At 42.6% G+C, this 22,856-nt stretch overlaps 1 protein-coding gene across 1 annotated transcript in view; it reads left to right on the top strand.

Moving 5' to 3' along the window:
- Nucleotides 1-22,856, top strand: part of PRPS2 (phosphoribosyl pyrophosphate synthetase 2) — a 30,044-nt gene that overhangs the window by 924 nt on the left and 6,264 nt on the right. Inside the window, exons 2-4 of the mRNA XM_056862194.1 lie at nucleotides 13,980-14,163; nucleotides 18,588-18,686; nucleotides 20,168-20,292. Of these exons, the coding sequence (XP_056718172.1) occupies nucleotides 13,980-14,163; nucleotides 18,588-18,686; nucleotides 20,168-20,292 (408 nt within the window). The remainder of the gene's footprint in view (nucleotides 1-13,979; nucleotides 14,164-18,587; nucleotides 18,687-20,167; nucleotides 20,293-22,856) is intronic.

Consider the following 22,856-nt stretch of genomic DNA (forward strand, 5'->3'; position numbering starts at 1 on the left):
CTGGTGATGGGCCTGGCTCAAAGGGTCGAGGCGTGATGTTGTTGATGTGCTATGGCCAATGGCCAGCATAAAATTACAAAACAATGCAGGTATATATATATATATACACACACACACGTGTGTGTGTGTAAAGTGCCATCAAGTCGCAGCCGACTTATGGCGACCCCTTTTGGGGTTCTCATGGCAAGAGACTACCATAGGTGGTTTGCCAGTGCCTTCCTCTGCACAGCAACCCTGGTCTTCCTTGGTGGTCTCCCATCCAAATACTAACCAGGGCTGACCCTGCGTAGCTTCTGAGATCTGACGAGATCAGGCTAGCCTGGGCCATCCAGGTCAAGGCACACACACATATACATACATACACACACACACACACACACATATATATATATATGTGTGTGTGTGTGTGTGTATGTGTGTATATATGTATGTATACACCGATAACTGAAGTGATAGAAAGTTGAATACGATATCCTAAAATGGGCAAGTTAAAATACATTTATCAGCATATTAAAATGCAAAAGAAAAAAAAGAGGAAAAAATATATTATGCCATCCTTCACCCATCACTCATCATCTGGTGCATCGCAAAAAGTGCAACCCTTTTCATTTTGAGCGTTCCTTTTAGTAATGGCCTTCCAACAAAATTTAGCTACATCGTAAGATATAGTGGGATTTTCATCCTCGAGCAGAAATTGAATGATTGAACTCTCGTTGGTTATAGATTGATGTAAAAGGCCAAATTGTTGTAACCAGGGGTCGATTCCAGGTAAAATTCACAGTGTGATAAAATGTGTGCCAGGGATTCTTCCTCTCCCGCTGTACATAAACATTTTCTCAGCATCGAGGCGTAATTAATCTGGATTAAAATGATACAGGAGTCCATTCATTTCTGCATGAGGGATCCATGGTAAATGCTCAAACACGTGACCCCATTTTCTAAAATAACCTCAGAGCAAAACACGCACACAAAAATGTAGGTTCTCCAGCACTGTTGCTAGCCCCTTTGCTCTTTCTGAAGGTTGCATTCTGCCATTACTTCTATGGGTTTTAACCTGAAGACTGCTCTACACACAACACAACAGCAAACCTGGATTTGTCAGCCAGTGACTTGACAAGATACATGTAGTTGCCACTCCCGTCTCCTGTGGAGCTTGTCTGAATGATGCTTGTCATGTTCATGTGTTTTTATACGTGCAAGTGTATGCTGAAAACTTTTTGTGCATATGACTAAGAAACATATAGTGTATTGGGCTGTGTTAATCTGCTGCGGCAGAAGCAAAACACAAGGCACCCTTTTTTTAAAAAGACGGATTTATTGTGACTTAAGCTTTTACAGAGTAGTGTCCACTTCACTGGATGTGAATGAAGAGAGCATGCATATTGGGGAGGGGAGGGGGACATTATTAAAACATAATTTCTGAATCAGACCTCTAGGATATTTGCCCATATAGTTATCTCCTTGCCATTACTTCAAAACATGCACAATTCCCAATATTTCTTCTTTTATACAATGTGTTAACAAGCACAGAGAATCTACCATGCCTTGGTTTTCTATTGTTAATCCAACCTTGAGCTCTACCTAACTCCTAATCTTTGCTTCACCTATAAGCGTGGCTTGAAAGTTGACAAGTATCTGTCATGTTCTTCCACTTCGATAACCCTGATCATGAGTAGGACAGAAGAGTGCTCCGGAGGTACTGCTGAGCTCAATATTTCACCAGCAAGAACCCTGTGGGTTCTTCTTAGTGATAGGGTATTCTTATGCGTGGCAATAGAAATTTCACTTTCAGATCTACAGAGAGTAGTCAGAGAGTAGCCCCTCCAATTATTTTGCAATTGTGTGTAAATCTGCCTTTGCCTTTGTTCTTGAGTATGAATACCAAAAGCAGAGTTGTGGTGGAGCTTTGGTTGACTAGCGAAAAATGATCACGGTTCAAAGCCAATGGGATAAGAAGCCAAATTTGTTACCTTGTCCTTTTCTCTCCATTTCCCCTAAGCCTGCTCAGAAACAGAATGAAATCTGTTTATATGTTCCTTCCCCTAAACGAAGGGAGTCTTTTTGAGATGGAAATAGGCCTTTTTAGATCAGTCTTCCATTATGAGGAATCCAAGCATCATTATCCTTCAGCTAAAGGGGGTGTCTCCGTTTCTCTGCACTCAAATTGTGTTAATTAATTCCTGGAAAATGAGATTCTTCCATCAGAAAACTCTACCAGATGTGACTGTGATGAGGCTGTTGCAAGCACCCACTGGATGGTGTCTTTACACAATGAATGGTGTGCAGCAGAGCTCTGTTCCTATATCCATCAGTACCATTTTATGGAGATTATGAGATGCGCCAGACAGATACACTGGAGTGTAAAACTCCAGTGCAAGGACATTTACCCAGCAATCTGATTTAAAAGGGAGTGGGATGGTAAGGTGAGACGGCTTGTATTAATATATTTGCAGAACAACAACTGGAGGCATGTCTCTTCTACAGGAAGGCCTATAAGAAGTGAGGGAATATGAGGAAGGGGGAGGATAATAGCTAGTAAATTGCAGTATAATTTCTGTGAAATCTAAGAACATATAATGTTTGTGTGTGTTTTTGAGTGATTAAAAGTTAACACCCCAAACACTGTTTTTAAAAGTTTCCCTGATTTCAGAACGATTTACCTTAAGTAGTGTCTCAATTTGAAGTCTGATGCTAATCAGTGTTCATCCAGTTCTGGTTAGAAGAGTTGGTTTTTATATGCCGACTTTCTCTACCACTTAAGGGAGACTCAAACCAGCTTACAATCACCTTCCCTTCCCCTCCCCACAACAGACACCCTTTGAGGTAGGTGGGGCTGAGAGTGTGTGACTAGCCCAAGGTCACCCAGCTGACTTCACGTGTAGGAGTGGGGAAACAAATCCAGTTCACCAGATTTTACAAGATCTCAGGATTTCTGTGCTGTGTTCATTGCCGCCCTTTCTTTTTTGATAGGAACAGCTATTGACGCTTGATCAACAAATGCATTGTGTCACACACCATGCAAAATGAACAGGTTACCCAGAGGTTATCTGTCTTGCCTAGTTACCTTGCAAAGGCTAGCATTTGTTCACCCATAGTATGTCTTTCCTCCATGGTACAGGAAAACTAGGCAGTCAAAGGAAAGATGAGGGTGTTCTTTCACATCTTTCTATCTGTCTGCTGGTCAACTACAGCAACATGACCTTAATTATATTGTCTATTAGCACTTCTTTATGTTGTTATTTTTCATAATTGGTCTCTGCATTACTAATTTTGCTGGCTTTTTCCTTTTGCTTCCACCCAAAAGTTGTAGCACTTCAACGTAACAAGGTTTCTACTGCATCCCACTCCCATTGTTAAATATCTGTGGCACTGGGACTTCTTTGGCCTGCTTCCTCTTCACTGTTTGATCTTGGAGACTGCTGTTTGTTTTCAGTTGATGTTTGCAAAGTGCACTTTGCTTTTTTCTACAGATTTTTATTTACATGCTCTTTTAGTTCTTGAACCAATGGTCAGTTCATTTAACAATGAAATTAAATAAAGGCACTGATCTAATTTTTTTTAAATTTTATATATTTGTTTCTAATCCTTCCCCTGACTACTCGAAAGGATATTTTAATCTTGCAGCAATCCTGTGATGCAAGTAAGCCTGAGAGAACCTAACATCCAAAGCTCATGTCAGCAGGCTTTCTGCAGGTGCCAACCTGCAAATGGGCAAAATTAACAACCGCCCATACACGTGCTTTCTCCGTTGGGGCTCCCACCTTGTGGAATGGCCTGCCCAAGGAGGTCAGGAAAGCTCCTACTTTCCTGGCCTTTCACAAACTATGCAAAACTGTTCAAGAGGGCTTTTCTGTACAAGTAATAAAGCTGCACAGTACAAAATTTCACAAACTACTTAGATAAATGATTGGGACTAGTGGTCTTTACTACTGTATATAGCATATTGTAAGTATGATCCTGTTATGTAATTTCTATACCGCTTAATTGTCATGGTAATACTTATGCTATTATTCTGTTTCTTTCTGGTGGTTCCAGACTTCTGATACTAGCATTAGTTATTGAATGTCCCATTTTGTTGATTGTACTGACGCGCTAGGTGTAATCTGCCATGAGTCCATGTGAAAAAGGCAAAATATAAATACTGTAAAGAAAATAAATAAAAATAAATACCCAGTGAGTTTCCCAGCTGAACTGAAATTTGGGCTAGGGGGTTCCCATGTCCAGACATGACACTTTAACCACTACTCTCACATCATTTATTTAACTTCCTTCAACACTTAGCAGCCCAGTTAGTTTAATGGGAAATGATAAATTGTGCCATTATCTAGGCTGGTGGATTCCTATATTCCTATAGTGGTAGCCATCGTACCTTAAAAATTCTTAAATTTCTCAGTATTTTCCTCTCGTTGAGTTTTATTACATTGCTGCATGTATTGCAGAATTACTTGGGAGATGCTTGTTCTTCTGCTGTTCAGTAGGACAATTGCTACAATTGCTTCACATTTTACATGGCAGCAAATTCATGTTTTATCACCACATGTGCGTGTGGCAGCCTCTGAAACTGACAGAACATTCCTAAAGAGAGTTACTCCAGTTTAAGCCCATTCATTTCAATAGGCTTAGACTGGGGTAACTCTCCTTAGGAATGCACTGTGAGTGATACACAATAGTTTATATGTTACATTTTTCTATACTGTGTTGAAACATTTTGTGTGTATGCATTAAAATGAACATGTAGAGCAGCTCATATTTTCTATGAAGGCTATAGTCTGCTGTTCAAAGGAAATTTTGCTTTCTCTTTATGAAGAGTAAAATATAAATTTGACCTTCTGAATTAGTACCCCAGAGGCCTTATTGCAATTGTTCAGCTTTTCTTGCTATGCTATTACTGGGTTTGCAAGGGCTTGTTCACTATTACACATTAATAGAAGTGAACAATTAACTAATTGTCTCAGTATTGAAATACTGGCAATCCTTTCCCAGTAAGGAACTCAGACCCTTCCCTTGCAAGGCCTGAGGCCAATACCTGTGTACATTGGTAAGTTGTGCCCTGAAGGTCAACAAACTCCTGTTCTGTTGGACCAGCTTAGGGGGCGAGTCCCAAAGTCAACAGCCTCTCGGTGTCCAGCTTTCTTAGCTATTCTGTCTCTTCCAGAAGTGGACATCATTATATGCATTCTGTTATGTGTGAGCAAGCTAACACACAGGGACAAATTGAGTAGCATGAAACAGGAGAAGGACAGGAACTTTTCACCAAACAAATCTTTCTTGATTTCCTATGGTGGTAGCGCATTAAGAAAAACTATGGACAGTCGAGTGCTTGCACTATTTAGTGGAAATATCTACCAAGTAGGCTGGAGGTTAGCAGTTGCATTTCTTATCTTTTTATGATCTTATTATATGTAACTATTTCTTAAGCAATGGTAGTTAATTTATTGTGTCTACTTGAGCCTGGGCTTTGCATGCAGGAAGCAGGGGTGGCAGACCCCCGAGATGGTTGAAAATATTGCACTATTTGAGACTGCGCATTGTGGTGTCCATCTCTGAACTTGCTTTTCCATTAAAAAAAATTCTACACAAATAGAAAACTAGAACTGCAAGGAGACAGGGTCTACCTCCTCTTTTCTCTGTTTTTTCTATTTGCAGGGAGCTTTTAGGAGGGGAGCATTCAAACCTTTAGGAATCACCGTTTCTCTACCTTTAGTCTGAAGTGATGTAGCCCATTCTACCAACTCCAGTCTCTTCCACCACTTTCTCTTATGTGTGAAGTTCTCTGGGGAGGCAGCAGATACCTTTTCTAAGTATATAAATACGTATGGACCAGGTAGGGTTGCCAGGTCCCTCTTCGCCACTGGCAGGAGGTTTTTGGGGTGGAGCCTGAGGAGGGCAGGGTTTGGGGAGGGGAGGGACTTCAATGCCATGGAGTCCAATTGCCAAAGTGGCCATTTTCTCCTGGGGAACTGATTTCTATAGGCTGGAGATCAGTTATAATAGCAGGAGATCTCCGGCTAGTACCCAGAGGTTAACTAGAAAAAAGGAACCTATTCTAAAGACAATGTAAATTTCTAATGAAAGAAACAGCACAATGGCTCAATATAAATAGAATGTAATAAATCAACAATAATAAACATAAATAAACATCAACAGCCACATACAAATAAGCACTGCAGCTGCGTACATCAAGTGCAATGAACAATAGTTTGCAAGAGTTTAAGATAATTATGCAATGCCCGAAAACTTCAGCTTGTAAATTGCACAACGGCAGGAAGCCTTCTGTCGAGGAGATTTAAGATCACCAATCCAAGGAATTGAAGAGGACGTGCCTTCCAGATTTGGATACATGTTTCACAAATATTAGCTTCATCAGGCTACTGTAAACCATAAGAATTACCATGACCACTGGGGGTCAAAAGAGAGGCTGCTAGCTCCGATAGCCTGATGAAGCTAATATTTGCGAAACGTGTATCCATATCCGGAAGGCACATCCTCTTCGATTCCTTCGATTGGTGATCTTCAATGTGCTGCCTTTGTGCAATTTACAAGCCGAAGTTTTCGGACATTGCATAATTATCTTAGACTCTTGCAAACTATTGTTCATTGCACTTGATGTATGCAGTTGTGGTGTTTATTTGTATGTGGTTGTTGATGAGTACCTGGAAGTTGGCAACCCTAGGACCTGGCCTTGGCCACAGGACATCCATTAATCATACCAGCTTCTGACATATGCCAGCATCAACAGAGAAATGATTTGACCAGCTGTTGGCTTTGTATCGATATTACCATGTCTTCAATGCAATGTCTAAGCCAGTGGGGATCGCTTTGTAGCTCACGGAGAGGCACATTCACTATCACCCCAAAGAATCACATGACTATTGTATGCCCTGTGCACTGTGCTCAGAGTTATTCAGTAGGGTTCATTGGTAGCTGCAAGAGCAGCTACAGAAAATGCCATACCTTAATCTTACTTCAATACGCACTTTAAAAGCCTAGCCTGCCAATAAGCTTTTGTTTTCCCCCCCCACTCCCCCAGTGTGTACCAGCTCAGCATAAAGAGTTCTATCACAGTTCAGCAGCATAAAGTAAAACAAAGCTACTAGCACAGAAAACATCCAAAAAGTAGGCACTGCCCAGACTTTACATATTCCTGGAGGCAAGAGTTGTGTGACAAGCACAAATTGAGCAGGCAAATCTGGGTTTTTGCAATGGTTATTTTTACAGGCATGCGGATTAAACAGTCCATGATCTGAGACGTGTGCTCCAGGAGCGTTTGCATGTGACAGACGAGACTGGAGTGGTAAACTTATTCTTGAAGGAACGGGATGCCCTGATAGACAAAAGGATGGCATTCTTAGTAATACATCACAAAGGCTGCAGTCCTAAGAACACCCTCCTGGGAGTAAGCCTGGAGTTTCCAGATAGTTTGAAGCTGCAGGGGGAAAACAAACCTTCCTTATTTAGGATTGCTTCTGAAGCATACAGGGGTCAAGATGATCCTACAGAACACCCTTCACTCTGTGTTCAATTTTGGGCTTGGTTTTGGATTTGTGATGATTAGCTCTAAACTCTTAATAATGAGGAGAAAGCTTCCTGAAGATGTTCAGGGGTACTTTAATCATGTTATTTAACCCTACAGTAACAACAGGTCTGACACCAATGAAGCCCCAACAGACCTGTACGTTGTATGTCTACCCTCTTTCCTCCCTCACGAATAATAGGGCTAAAGAGAGAAGAGTTCATTTTTGTTACCTTCCCTCAGGGTAGGCCTGGATGAATGTGTGTCCATGCAGTGTTAACACAGTGGATAACACAGCCAGGTAAAAGGGATGAGTCCTGGGAACAAATCAGAAAGAAGGAGGGGAAGAGTAAGGCAAGAGCTGTGCTCTGGAGCTTGCACTCAAACTTATTTTGTGTCCCAGCAGCAAGAAGGTGGTGGCAAGAAGCTTGCTGGAGTCCAGGAAGTTGAGTCTAGCCATTTGCAAGCGAGCCCCTCCAGCCTGAGGCTTCACACCCCAGCCAGCAACAACAAACAGTGCTAAGTTAGCCTTAGGTCTTTTATGCATAGGTACTTTGACTCACCTTGTTCCTTGGAGTTATGACTGACTCGGTTGTTCCTTGGAGTTTATGAATTCGTTTTCTGTCCCTCAGAGTTGACCTCACACTCACAACGCACTCTCTCCGGGTCTTCCCGATGCTCTTTTGGCACGATTCTTAGTTCTTCTCCGAGATCAACCCGGGTCAAATCATGGCCATTACTGTGCATAAGCCAAAGGGTGGGTTTCTCTACTCAAGCCCCCCACATGGCCCCGTTCTTGTGTTTCCTCCTCCCACTCCTCCAGCCAGCCTTCAGCCATCCCCTCCACAAAGCCCCAGGAACCACTGATACCAGAGAGGTAAGCAGCCATGTGGCTGCTTACTTCTCTGGGTGCCCTGTGCCATTTTTTCTTTTGATATGATTTATCATTAATTTGATGAAAATATAATTAAAATTGAAGAAAGAGGAAGCCAAGGCTAGGATCCAGCGCTCCCTTGCCCCTCATGGGTAACCCATCATCCAAATGCAGGGGGTGGAGGGAACGTTGGATCTTAGCCTCAGCTGCCTCTCTTTTCATTTTTAATTATTACTGATAAATCAACACATCAAAAGAAAAAAACCAGAGGGCACCCGGAGAAGTAGGCAGCCACATGGCTTCTTACCTGTCCAGTCCCTGTTGATCGCAGGGGACGGATAGCTGAGCCTGGTGATTCCCCATGATCTCCAATCACAGGGGAGGGGAAGCCAACTGCCGGGCTGCCATCCAGGGCTTAGGTTAGCTTTCCCTCCCCTGCGTGCTCCGTGATCGCAGGGGATAAGTAGCTGAGCCCGGGGCTGTAGCGCTGGCTTTTGTCTTGTTTTGTTTTCTGGTGGCATTTTGGTTGTAGAACAGCCACTTGCTGGGGGCAGAGGGGAGCTGGTGGGGTGGTGGTGGTGACATTTTTCTAACAATAAACACTACAGCCAATTACAAAGCAGCGTTTCCAAGGGGTAAAGACTCAGATGCTTCTGGATTTCTGCAGGTGATGCTGCAGTACTCCTGATACTCCAGGAATGTCTTCAGGGCAAACAAATAAAGGTAGGCTGCTGGTGCAAGAATATATTTAGAATAACAGGGCGCCATAAATGTCGGCGCTCTCGAAAGGTCAGCTGGCATTCAGTCGGCCTTTTGGCTAATATCAAGTGTAGTATCTGCCTCTGAATGTATTTAGAGCAGAGACAGCCTCAGGAGAGGAAATGTTCCACCAAGATAATCTATCAAGAGGGACTTCTAGCCAGTATGGCTGCAAGTATTTAACTCACTTGCCGTCAACTCAAGGGCTGCTTCTATCTTCTCCCACCCCACCACTTCCTTCCCCATCTCTCAGGATTTCAAAAAAAGCCATGGGTGACAAGTAAAAGAGCCTTCTATAGCTCCCAATCTGCAGAGTGAGAATCACTGTTATAAACAGTCATTCAGCTTAGAACGCATGAAGTTGCCATCTACTCAGTCAGCCCCTGGATCTATCAAGTTGAGTACTGTTTACCGTGATTGGCAGCTGCAGTTCTCTAGGGTCTCGGGCAGTAGGCTTTCGTATGACTTACTACCTGATCCTTTTACCTGGAGATACTTTGGATTGAATCTGGGACCATTTGCGTGCCAAGGATGCTCTACCATTGAGCCATGGCCCCACCTCACCTTGACGACTATGGTTACTGTAGTAACAACACACAGATTACTTAATATTTCCTCCTGCTATTCCTTTGTGAGTTTTGCATTAGTTTTGGCTTGTTTTTGCTTGTTTTCCCTCTGACCAGTTTTCTGCTTAAAGTAGTAGATTTAAGATGACACAGGAAAGTGTTTAAATATCTTCCATGTAATCTGGCTGCCTTCTGGGGCTAGAAAAACAGGGTCATTGTATAATCAGGGAAGCAAAGAGAGTTTTGTCCTTAACAAGCTATATAAGCTGGTAAGCTACCTGCTGTGTTCTGTTCATGAGCGATATCATGTGATATTGAGAAAGGGGGAAAGCCAGCTAGTTGCTCTCATAGTAACCTGATCAATCTAACAAAGCAAAATAACCTGTTCAAGGTCTCATATGAAGAATGCCATGTCGGGTTTAGTACATAAGGCAACTTGATGCTTCTGTCTTAAATTATTGCATGGTATTTAAGCATGAATGATAGCTGTCCTTCCCCATGTTTCCTTCTCATCCCTCAAACATGATTGTTGCTGTTACAGATATTCGGCTTGGGACAGCTTCTCAAATAGACTTTTCAGCTGGGGAAAGCACCTGTTTGCAAGGATGTCTCCTCCTGCTGCATCAGGGCACTTGCTTATGTGTAGCCTACCAGGCTGCCAAAAAAGTATGAACTGACATTGCATGGTTTGGGAGCATGCAAGAGTACCAAGATTAAATGGTTACTGGATTTATAGGGCAATGATTTCATGAGTAAACAAACCTTGGCTTTATGGGTGAGAGGTGGAGCAGTATTGCAGGTGATACTCATGGAATTATGCTTGGATGGAACCCCAGCTGTGGGTTCTGATGCCATCGCCTTCAAGTCCTATGTGTGTCTTTAAGAACTAGTTCCTCTGCCTTCCATTTTTGTTGAGTTGCCTCCATTGTGCTCTATTCTTCTGAGTGGCTCAAGAAGATGCCCAAGAGGTTTGTTATCCTGGAAGTTTATAGGGCCAGAATTCATTAGCTTCAGCAGTAGACCTGCATTAGGTGCCTCCAGACTATTCTCTGCCTTTAGCCCATCACGTCTCTTTACCATGTTAAGAACAACTTTCCTCTTATGACCAAAAGCTGCCATTTCTGTATAATAATTCAAAGTGGTCTAGTGGGGAATTCAGAATGTAGGAGCCTTCTAGATCAAATCAAGGGCCCATTTAGTCTACCATTCTCTTTGCGGTGGCTAGTCAGATTGATTGGTTTTAAAATGATGATCTAGGCTAGCCTGAACTTGTCAGATCTCAGGAGCCAAGTAGGGCCAGCTCTGGTTTGTACTTGGATGGGAGACCGACAAGGAAGTCCAGAGTCGCGATGCAAAGACAGATAATGGCAAACCACCTCTGAAAGTCTCTTGCCTTGAAAGCCCCACAGGGTGTCCGCAAGTCGACTGTGACTTGATGGCACTTTCCATCACCGCGTATGCTGCTTTGTTACCCTATATTAATGGTGGCTGACAATTCAGAAAAGCGAAAACAGTGTCGAACAATATAAAACCATATTAACAATATAAAAATCTGCAATCAAAACTCCAAAAACACAAAACAACTTAATTATCAAGAACAATTAAAATAGAAAATTGTGATCGCCAAGGGTTCCGGTATATGCAATAGAGTTGGCCTGGTACCTTAAAGATGATACCCTGTGAGTGTCCCTTGGGAAGGGGTTCCATAACATATACATTCAGTTTAAAGGGGGATCCCCTTCCCCCCCTGCTTTTGGACAAGCAGGAATGTACAAGCAGGTGTTCTAGTCTACACGGCATTTCTAGTCGTACCGCAGATGGTGCTGAGTCTGCTGACCCCCAGTTCAGAACCTAATGATCTTTTTTGGCTCTTTTCTTCAGCAGTTCTGTTACAGAGTTGGACATTAGCTGCACAATATCAGTTTGTATAAAGGCATACAAATATAAAGGGATGGGAGGTTGAAACCGTAGCTTTAACGCCCATCGTGCATTCCGTGCCACCTCACTACTGCCCAAGGGCTTTGCTGGCATTTATTTACTCAACTTCAGGTGAACTGAAAGTTCCCAACAGCTGAATTTGATAAATTGCATAAAACAAACAGAGATGTTCTGCTGAAGGAAGACCTCATTTGATTGCCTCTTATCTGCACCGTCACTGCAAAAGATTGTTTAAACTTGGGGGGAAGAGACCCACATGGTTAATTAGTAATTTTGTCCTTGATACGTCTGGATTAAAGTGAAGTTCTGCAACAAGCTAGCTGATGCAAACCTTTTGATGCAATTGAGCCGGTGTTAAGCATTTTAAGTTCAATGGATTTCAGAGTAAGAGTTAAACCTGTGCTTAGTAACTTCATCCCAAAATCAATAATAGGTTTGTGCTTAACTCTGTCTAAATCGTGGCTTTTTCCAATTTAATTCACAGTTATGGCCAAAAAAGGTATGCGGTTTGTTGCCACTCAATATTTTTCTCACAACGAACCTGCCTTCTAATAAGCTTACTGGGCTAGCCAAATACCAGCTGGATCTTCTGGGTCAAACCCTGGCCCTGTAACCACTACACCACACTGTCTTGCTATATAAATCTCAATTACCATGTGACATTATAGAATTCTGGTACATTGCCATTCATTTTTCAGTAACAATGGTACATTTAATTCAATGGTCTTTTGTCAAATGTGCTTGATTTCATGCTTCATTCCTCTCTTGTGACATCTTTTAATAAGACAACTGGGCTTCTATGATAAAAATTCATTTAGGCTTTATTCTTCTGCCCATAATTGTATACAGCAAGGAAAACTTTACCAGTTTTTCAATGTTTGACCTCATATACAGAGAGAGGGAGTCAGACCATTGATCTAGCAAGACTGGTATGACCTACTCTCTTTGGCAGTGTCTCTCCACGCTGGGGGTGAAACTTGGGATCTTCTGTATGCAAAGCAGATGCTCTGTCACTGAGCCATGGCGCCTTCCCCACTCAGTACATGACTGGAATAATTTGGGAATACTGGTATTATTTGCTGCGTATATTCTTCTGCCACCTCAAGTGTAACTTTTTTCTTTCATGCACCACAGGGCCTTTAATTTTGTAGGACACTTTATTCTAGGGCACTAGATAGAGATATTTGATTGTGGATTCTCAGAGCTGCCCGTTCTACTAAGAGCATGAGTTCCATTCTGGGTATGATATTAAATTAATACATTGCTATTTGGAAACCACTGTGCCGGAGAAGATTGTGAACTTTTAATGAACCAACATCAAGTTAGGGATTCTTTGTTCTTCTTCAGGTATTAGTTTTAAGAACTTACAAGCTCTTATCGATAGACACTTTTCCAAGTGCTTTTTCCACTTTTCCAAGAAGCTGCAAACTGATTTTGAATTTTGGGGCATATGTTTTTGAGAGTCAAAGTTTTCTGATGAAGCAAGCTTTGACACTTAAAAGCTTATACCCTGAAAATCTTGTTGGACCCTAAGGTGCTACAAGAGGAAGAAGAAGAGTTGGCTTTTATATGCCTACTTTCTGTACCACTTAAGGAAGAATCAAACCGGCTTACAATCACCTTCCCTTCCCCTTCCCACAACAGACACCCTGTGAGATAGGTGGGGCTGAGAGAGTGTGACTAGCCCAAGGTCACCCAGCTGGCTTCATGTGTAGGAGTGGGGAAACAAATCCAGTTCACCAGATTAGCCTCTGCCACTCATGTGGAGGGGAATCAAAGCCAGTTATCCAGATCAGAGTCCACCGCTCTTAACCACTACACCACGCTGGCTCTACTAGATTCAAACATGATAAGATACTTAGAGATTGGTGGAGCTCCTGAATTGGGAGCAATCCAATAAATCCGGAAACAAATATCTATCATGTGTTTAATGCAGTCCTTCCTCCAAGGAGTGCAGAATAATTTATATGGTTCTCTCTGCTTCTATTTTTTCTAACCTGCCTTAGGCTGGAGGAAGTTTCACCAGTTTTAGGAGCCTTCCTCCAACATATGACTCTTCTGTTGGAGGGGAAAGTCACTTATGTTGGAGGAAGAGTTCTTAAATTGGAGAAGGCTTCGAGCTTTGCTCAGTAGAGTGGTAGGATACATGCCAGTGATTACCCCAAGGACACCCAGTGAGTTTCATCGCTGGGTGCAGATTTGAACCCTGATCTTTTAGAGTAGCAAATGCGTATTTACACAGATTGTTGTGCCTGAATAAGTAGGCAATTAAAGTGTCCTCTGTTTAACCTGAAAAGGCCTAATCCCATCATTATTTTGTCTCTTCTAGTGTAGAGATTGGCGAAAGTGTCAGAGGGGAAGATGTGTATATTGTCCAGAGTGGTTGTGGTGAAATAAACGACAATCTGATGGAACTTCTCATCATGATTAATGCTTGCAAGATCGCATCCTCCTCCCGTGTTACCGCAGTCATCCCGTGTTTCCCTTACGCCAGGCAAGATAAGAAAGACAAGGTATGTCAGGTGCAATTATTGGTTTATCTAAGTAGAGTAACGTTTGCAAATTGAGAGATGTATTTAAACTCATAGATAAGCTAGACTAATTAAGGTTGCCCCCTAAAAGTTTCACTAAAATAGATGGAATATGCTTCAAAGTATTTACTGTTTCAGTGCTACCAGCTTTGAGCATGGCTACATCCCTAATCTCGCCATACATCCCATCCCACAACCCATGGAAAACAAGGTTGGCTGCACTCCATAGTATTGTGTTGCAAATCCCAGTGTCCTTGCCAAGTCGAAAGAAGTATCGATCTGCTTTGTGTCATCATGTTTAAATTGCAAATGTGTGAGGATGCTTTTATGTTAATAGGTTACATTCCATGTAAATATGGAATAATGGCGGTGTATTTGGCCCGATGTATAAAGCACCGGGTGGGTGGCATGGTATAGCCCAATGTCTTCAGAACTTGGAAGTTAAGCAGGGTCGATACTTGGTTGGGAGACCACCAAAGAAGGCTCTGCAGAGGAAGGCCATGGCAAGGCACCTCTGCTTCTCATTTTCTTTGAAAGCCCCTTGCTGGGGTCACCAGAAGGCTGTTGCAACTTGACAGCACATACATAAATATAAAGCACCAACAGCAGAACCTTTTTTTTCTTCTCTGGGCTTAGTACAAATACGGGCCCACAAATTTCAGTGGGAAGACTGAAACTTTTAACTGTTTACGAACAGCTCTGAAGTCTGCAGTTGGGGATACAGCAGAAGTTACAGAAGGCTTCAGCCTGGTTAGGTCGAAAGGTGTTCAAGGGTGAGCAATCTTCAATTTGGGAAAACTGCATTGTCTTCTTTGCTTTATTGGTTTCCATTTTAAAGCAGTGCTGGAAACAATAAAAGCTACTTTTGTAAAGCTGGCGAGAAAATTGTTTTCTGAAATTGCTGAGCCTCTGGCCTGCTGAACAAGGCTGCCCAGAGTGGGTTTGTGATTAATACCCATTGTCGTTTGAGCTTTGAAGTAGTGCTGCCCTTCAGTTGGAAGGACAAGCTAGATTTCTCTGCTAGCCACAGAACTCTTCCAGTCAAGTGTAACTAAAACGTTTCGAGCCTGTTGGAGAAGCTGCCTGAATGCTTCTAGGATTTTGCTGCAGCCCTAGGATGTGAAAAGAAATACTGAGGCCCAATCCATATAGGTCAACTACACAGAACACTCATTCATGTACATTTTTTTCAGGGTATGTGTGTTTTCCCGAAAAGGTTACAGGAAGATTCATTCTGGAACAGAACAATCAGTTGGAGGGTTAATTTTTTTCTGTTCGCTTTTTAAAAATTAAAATTGCACCAACCATCCAGCTTGTACCTTGTAGGGAAAATGTACAAAGGCCATCCATAACCTGGATCAGTAGATACCTACCTATAAGCCGATACAGAGGCTGTTTAGCCCTAGCAAGAGAACAGTGTGTTCTACATAAGGCTTTGCCGTTCTGACACAAGGCTGCCATTTTGGATCATGGAAGAACAGACCAAAATTAAGAACTAATATATAAAGTGATTTTCACCATCTGACTCTGGAAGCCCTAGAAAAGGAAGTAAAGGATGTCTACCAAAGCGATACTAAGACTGCAGGGTGGGGGATCAGTGGAAGAACTGCTTTGCACGCAGAAGGTCCCAGGAGGAGATGGATGCTCTGCAGTCCACTGCAATCATTTTGCTTAGCGGTTTGCAGATAAAATTTCTTGCATCTATTCTGACTTGGACGCTGCATTAACAGTGACAGGATCGGTTGGTCCCAGAGTGCTGATTTGTCCAGTTGTGTGGGATACCTTTCAGCTTGTCCAGTCAGAAGATGTGGACAGGATTCTTGTAAGTTTTAGATCTACCTCCTGTTTGTACAGCCCTTGCCACTCCTGGTTGCTTAAATCTACTGTGGAGGGAGGGCTTGGCGTCTCCTGCATTGAAGTGGGCAGTGGTGTGTCCACTCCTAAAGAAACTTATCCTGGACCCAGGAGAGTTGAATAATAACCATCCAGTCTCAAATGTACCATTCTTGAGCTAGGTGATTAGAACCACCCTGAGCCCAACTCTGCTGGGGAGGGCGGGGTATAAGACTAATAAAATAAAATAAACAAGTGGTGGCTGAGCAACTTCAGTGATTCCAGAATAAAGTACAATTCAAAGTACTAGTATTGACCCTTAAAACGCTGTATGGCTTGGGACCAGCATATTTAAAGGACTGCCTACTCTCGTATGAACCTACCCAACCACTCCAGTCATCTTCACAGGCTCTGCTTCTGGTGCCCCTGCAATCTAAAGCGAGTTTCAGAACTGCAGCATAACCCTTTAAAGCCCAATTTGTATCCAGTCTTTCAAGTGGGGATAGCAACAAAAAATGTGGTTTATTTTTAGCTTGCTTGTTATTTATTCCATAATTCACAATGCAGTTTCCATGTAGAATGGAATTTAAGGGCTATTTAAGGTGCAGAATGTTGTGGGTCTCCATTTGTAATGCACTGTTAGAGAAATATTTTTGCAGAAATAGATCCTAGTGTATTCTACACAGCTGATGTTCAAGGCATAGTGGGTGTTAGAGATCTTTGACTGGAACAGTTTCCAGCAGTGATTCAAAATCTGACCAGTATTTAGGACAAATGACTTTTGGAGATGAATCCATTGCATCATGGGGTCAGAAGGGTTCCTTTTGATGGGAAGGGATCCTCGGCAATCTGCCCTGCTCTGGGTTCTCCCTCTTTCAGAGGTGAGCAGAGACAGGGCTTTTTCACTGGTGGCACCTCAACTTTTGAATGCCCTTGACGCTCACTTGGTATCTACTCTTCCCTGGGCATCAGGCCAAAACATTTATTTTCTCCTAGGCTTTTACAAAGGGGTGCCATCTGTTTTCCGTTGTTTTACGGTCTGCTCCTTACGTGAGGCCTGTTTTATCAGCATCATTTTAGTCTGCTCCATTTTTATTGATTTTGGTTTTTTTTTTTTTGTGGGATGGTTTTTTTAATTGATTTTAGTTCTGTTTTACTGTTGTGAGCAAGTCTAGAAAGGAGGCATGTAGATCTTCTAAATAAATGAATGAATCTGTTCTTGTGAGAGGTAGCTTTTCTGATAGGTGTAAGTAACACTAATGATGCATCGTCATGGCCTCTTTGCAGGCACCCATGGGGGGAACTGTGCTTTCGCAGGCCTGCCGTGGAACGCCTAGAAAATTTCTTTTTAGCCCAGCAACAAGGATTGCTTCCCCTCCCCTCCGGCAGTGGTCCTTCCCGCCCTTTTGGACATGTGTCGGAGGAGCGGGGAGCATCCTTCCCTCTGGTCTCTTTTTGCCACTGTGGTTGGAGGACGCTTCGTAGCTTTGTCTGTCTTCAGAGAGTTTTTCCCTCCATGTTTAGTTGCCTTTCTCTACTATTCTTCGATCTTCTGACTTGTCTTGGATCCAGGATGCACTCTTCAAGAAATGTCAGAGTTGCAGGACCAAGATGGCTGAATCAGATGAACATGAGGACTGCCTCATCTGCCTGGGTTTTTAGTCCTTTCAGCATTAAGATCAATAATGCCACCAGTATTTTGAACTTTGCCTCACTGTTGCTGACGCAACAGCATAGCCAGTAAGCACTGGGCTCTCTGCTGCTTGCTTGCTTTTTTTGCCTGAATCAGATGCTGGATTTTCTTTTCTTGGCCACATCTCTGGAAATGAAATGTGTCTGAACACCACTACTTATCCTCACTGACGTCAGTGTTTATGATTTTTATCTATGTGACGAGAACTTGAAAGGCAAGGTAGCAGCTCTAGAAACAGTCCACGCTCTGCTTCCGGGTAGCCACTGTTGTTCCATTGCGAGGCGAGCCAAGCAAGCTTCTGCAATGAATGAAAGCAGCAGAACAGGAGGGCTTGCTAGATTATTTTAGGGTTCAGGTTACTGACGTCTCATCTTTAGTGCCATTTAAAAGTATCCACTAAAATGGGATTTTGAAAGCCTGTGCCTTACTATAGCACTTGCATTTTCAAGGATTTAAGTAGAATAGTTCTAACGAGAATAACTTCAGTATGAACCATTAGGGCCATTCTACCAAATGTTAGAAAATTAATTTTATGTATTCACTTAGTGCAATTTTTATTCTGCCCTTCCTTTAAAGAACTCACAGTGCTGTGCATAGTGTCTTCTGCTCCATCTAACATACATAACAACCTTGGGAGGTGATAGGCCCAAGGTCCATCCAGTAAATGTCATGTTAAGTGGGAGTTTTAAACTGGATCTCCCTGCTCTCAGTCCAAGCACCACATTGACTGTCCTATTATGTATTATTATTACTGCATCTTATTAGTTGTGCATAGAATAATCCTGCCATATGCCCTGTGGTAATTTCCCTGTTTAGTGATGTAACTTGAATTGGGAGGTCTGACCATTTGTTTCATAAAATCCATTTCTTCTGTCTTCAGAGTCGGGCTCCCATTTCTGCAAAGCTTGTTGCCAATATGTTATCGGTTGCTGGAGCAGACCACATCATCACGATGGACTTGCATGCTTCTCAGATACAGGTAGGTTTGTTCCTGTTCTATTATATTGTCGAAGGCTTTCACGGTCAGAGTTCATTGGTTCTTGTAGGTTATCCGGGCTGTGTGACCGTGGTCTTGGTATTTTCTTTCCTGACGTTTCGCCAGGAGCTGTGGCAGGCATCTTCAGAGGAGTAACACTGAAGGACAGTGTCTCTCAGTGTCAAGTGTGTAGGAAGAGTAATATATAGTCAGAAGAATGCTGGGGGCCATTGTGGTAAATCAGCAATCTCTATCTTAAATCTGTCAGGCATGGAGTCTTCATACATTCCTTAAAAATGGGTGGCCCAAGAGTTGGGTGAAATCAAATGGTCCACTGGAGAGAAATGTCTCCTGCTGGAACCTGTAGTTAATTTCCAAAAAAGGCTCGAGTTCTTTTCTTTTGCTGCTTGTATCACCCTTTTCCACGAGGCCTTCACCTCCCCTCTTTTCTTTTTTACTATCAGCCTCTTATATGTATACTTGAGAGAGGAGAGGGACTGGACTATCACTGGTCTGTCTGCCCCTTCGGCTTTCCTAGGGATGTTATATGCTTCTCTTAACTCTCTTTTTGCCTCAAGGCACTCCTTATCAAACCAGGATTTTGAAGCGTTGCACGACCTTTGCCTCTTGGGCCCTTGGTTCTTAACTAAATGCATTTTTAGTTTTTGAATCAAGCTTTCATAAAGAGCCAATATATCCTGGCCTGCATCTGGAACCAAAAATACTGATATAAGGTAATCTAAATTTTCCTTCTCTAGAACCCCCTTTAAATTTGACTCTAGCATCGGAGACCACTTTACTCTGCACCCCATCTGTTTCGGGGCCTGCAACTGTACAGGATATTTCATATCAAGTTTTTTATATGAAGATGCCTACCACAGCTGCTGGCGAAACGTCAAGAAAGAAAATACCAAGACCACGGTTACACAGCCTGTTCTATTATGTTTAATAAGTGGTTCTGCCTTGTTTCTGTATGCCACAGTTACCTTGTATGCATTCCAGCCATACTTACAGTTTTTTCTCATGTGTTGCTTCTGCCAGAACCTTCGACAAGAGTTAATGATTTCACAGGGCAGGTGCAAGCCACAATCAACAGTGCTTAACACAGGCCTTGACAAAGTTTCTGGAAACCTAGAAGCCACCCCAAAAAATTTAGGAGCCAGACTTACTTTTCATCCTTCAGAGTTTTCCATTTCACTTTCTCTTTAATTGCTACCACAAAAACTAATCCTAAACCCTTCTGTTGCTTGTCATTTTTTAAAGCTATAACAAAAGTGTTTTAGTATATAAATAAGTATGGGTTAAACTTGGTTTCTATCACAACTAAAAGCTAACCTCTGTCCCTCACTGTACTTCTAAGCACTGTACTTCTACTAAGAACCACCAGGAGGCACTTAAAATAAATAACTGATAAAATTTCTAGGTGCCGTGAATGCCCTGACATCTGGGATTTGTCAAGCTAATTCCTCTCTTGTGGTCTCTAGGGATTCTTTGATATCCCAGTGGACAACCTGTATGCAGAACCGGCAGTGTTGCAGTGGATCAAAGAAAATATTGTGGACTGGAGAAACTGTGTTATCGTCTCACCTGATGCAGGTGGAGCAAAAAGGTAGAACACACCCTTCAGCTGCCTTTCCTAGCATCCATTCTACAAAGCTGAGTGAATGTGCTTTAACACTTCTGTTGTCTGCTTAAGTGAACTAGTACATGGGGCAATCAGTGTATTGCTTAAGATTAGTGTTCTAAAGACCATTCTTTTCTCTCTTCTCCTTGCTTTTGGCCTCCTTAGCTGAGTCCCTCTACAGAAGGAAAGAGCTTTTCCCTGCTGTTTGCTTCTTGTAGCACAGTTGCTGCAGTTCTTCCTGTTTCTCCCTCTCCCCCTTCTCTGGAGCTGTCTAAGTTTCCTTTCTCTAGTATGAGACCCACCTCATTGCCCCTGCTGAAGTTTAGGTAAGAGTTTACTGTATTTTAATTGAATTATTTCCTACTGGAGAGTACACTGAGACAGTTCTTTAGCTCATGTAAACCATCTATGACACATCTAAGAATAAACATCTCTTGGGATATATCCATTTTACACTCCTGATATTTTACTTTTCTTTGATAAAATATATATTTATTAAAGCAAAGGTGTATTTTCTGAAAGAAAGCATCTGGAATCTTTCTAAGGTATGTCTGACCCAGCCCCCTGGTTGCATTACCTCCCAGATTGTGACAGTACTAAATCTTCATGCATTTGTGGTTTTCCTCTATTTAGGAGTATGGCCTTTACTTTTGGGGTGTATTTTGGTGTGAGCAGTTTTCCCCATGTTTGTAGTAAATAATCGTCATGTGCAAAAAAGCGGTGATGATGGATTGGGTAATATGTAAGCTATCCATAATGTATAGCAAACTTTGTAAACAGTAATAACTAACAGCCCATTCCTGAAACAACGCCATGCGGAGTTGGCGGGGAAGAGGCGCAACGGCACCTCCTAAGCCAATTTGCGCACGCCATAAAACAAAAAAAGTCGTTTCGCGGCTAAAAGCCCCATTGAAAACAAGGAGGCTGCTCACAAGCAGGCGCAGCACCGGTTTTCCCAGTGCCGGAGTATCCTGCCGAGCCAGGATAGGAAGCCGCCTAACCAGCGGCTCCTCCCCCGGCCCGCCCCCCTGTGCCGGCGCGGCTTCTCTACGCCGTGGCCGGCACCACGAAGAGGCCGCGCCAGCGGAGGCGCGGTCCCACAGTGCTCTGCCACCAGCGTAAGTGCATGTAATCGCATGATTACACGCACTTACGCTGGTGGCGAGGTCATGCCGCCTCCTATGGACTTCCAGCCCATTTTTCAGGAATGGGCTGTAAGAGGTAGCCGACAATGTTCGTTACCTAGATAGAGATATACAGAAGTTCCAAAAGGTCTATCAGGTTCAAGTAATGCTTTCACCGAGCCAAAATTTTAATTCAAAATTGGTACGGTGCAGTATACTCTCAAGAAATGTAGCAAACTTAAACATTGTTTATTTGATTTAAAATATTTATACACCTGCTTTTCTCCCAGGCATCCCAGGACCTCGGATGGATAACAATAATGTAAAAACAATATAATAAAATAAAACATTAAAATGGGGGAGAGGAGAACAATGTAAACTGCTTTGGTTCTCCATTGGGGAAAGAAAGGTGGGTTGTAAATGGTTAATTAATTAAAAACAAAAGCTAACAGAATCCAGGTTTGTAGCTCTCAGCCTTCCCCAGTTCACACTACATGATCTAAAAAGTATTCAAAACAAGGAATTTGCAGAAATCTGGGTTAATGCTCTGGCTTTCTTTCCAGCAGCTATTGGTGCTGAAGCCTTTCCTCTGTTCAAGCCAATAAAAATTGCCTCTTTTCAGTGTGTACAGCAAACTGCATTAGTGAGTGAATATTTTTGGTCTTCTCCACTTAATTTCCCAAAGTCCTAAATATTTTCACCCATATGGCATCACACAGTTATGTACCTTAGCCATACTTTTGTGTCCTTATGTCTATTAACCTCTGTGAAAGCTAAATGTAATTATATCAACAATGGGGGGAAACGATGACTCATTGTACCTGTAATTTATCTCTTCAAATACAATTCAAGACAGTGGGGCTGGATTCAGACTGAGTTTCTGCTAATGCAAGCCACTTCTGCCCTCCCCCACAGCAGCCCACTGATTTCCCCAAAATGCTGCTCTTGGGGGTACAGAACACCCTCAGGAACAGCATGAGAGGCAAATCAGGAGTCTACACAAGGAAGGAGAAGTTGGTCAGAATTGCCCCACACCTCCTGTTAGTGGAAAATTTGGTCTGGATACTTCCTGAGTCTGTGGCTTGGACCCCATGGTAAATTGCTTCTTCTGGAAAGGATTTCCACTAGCAGAATGGACTTCCCTGCCTTCCCCCTCCCGCTGCAGCCCACAGTGCCACTCCTGGAAGACACTCCTGTGAAATCACCCCCCCCTTGCTGATCATGGAATAGAATCCTCTATTGCATCCAACTCTATAACTGTATCCAATGAGTTTTAGTAAGGCACAGATGAATATGGACATCCTATAATAGGTTGGCCATTCCAGTGAAAGCCTGGCAGTTGTCAGTTCTGGGTATCTCTAGTGCCTCAAGTTCAGCAGTCCACAGAACCTTCCAGCATGGTGACACCAATGGGTCATCCAACAG

The sequence above is a fragment of the Euleptes europaea genome, chromosome 16 (genome assembly GCF_029931775.1).
Source record: "Euleptes europaea isolate rEulEur1 chromosome 16, rEulEur1.hap1, whole genome shotgun sequence".
NCBI lineage: Eukaryota > Metazoa > Chordata > Lepidosauria > Squamata > Sphaerodactylidae > Euleptes > Euleptes europaea.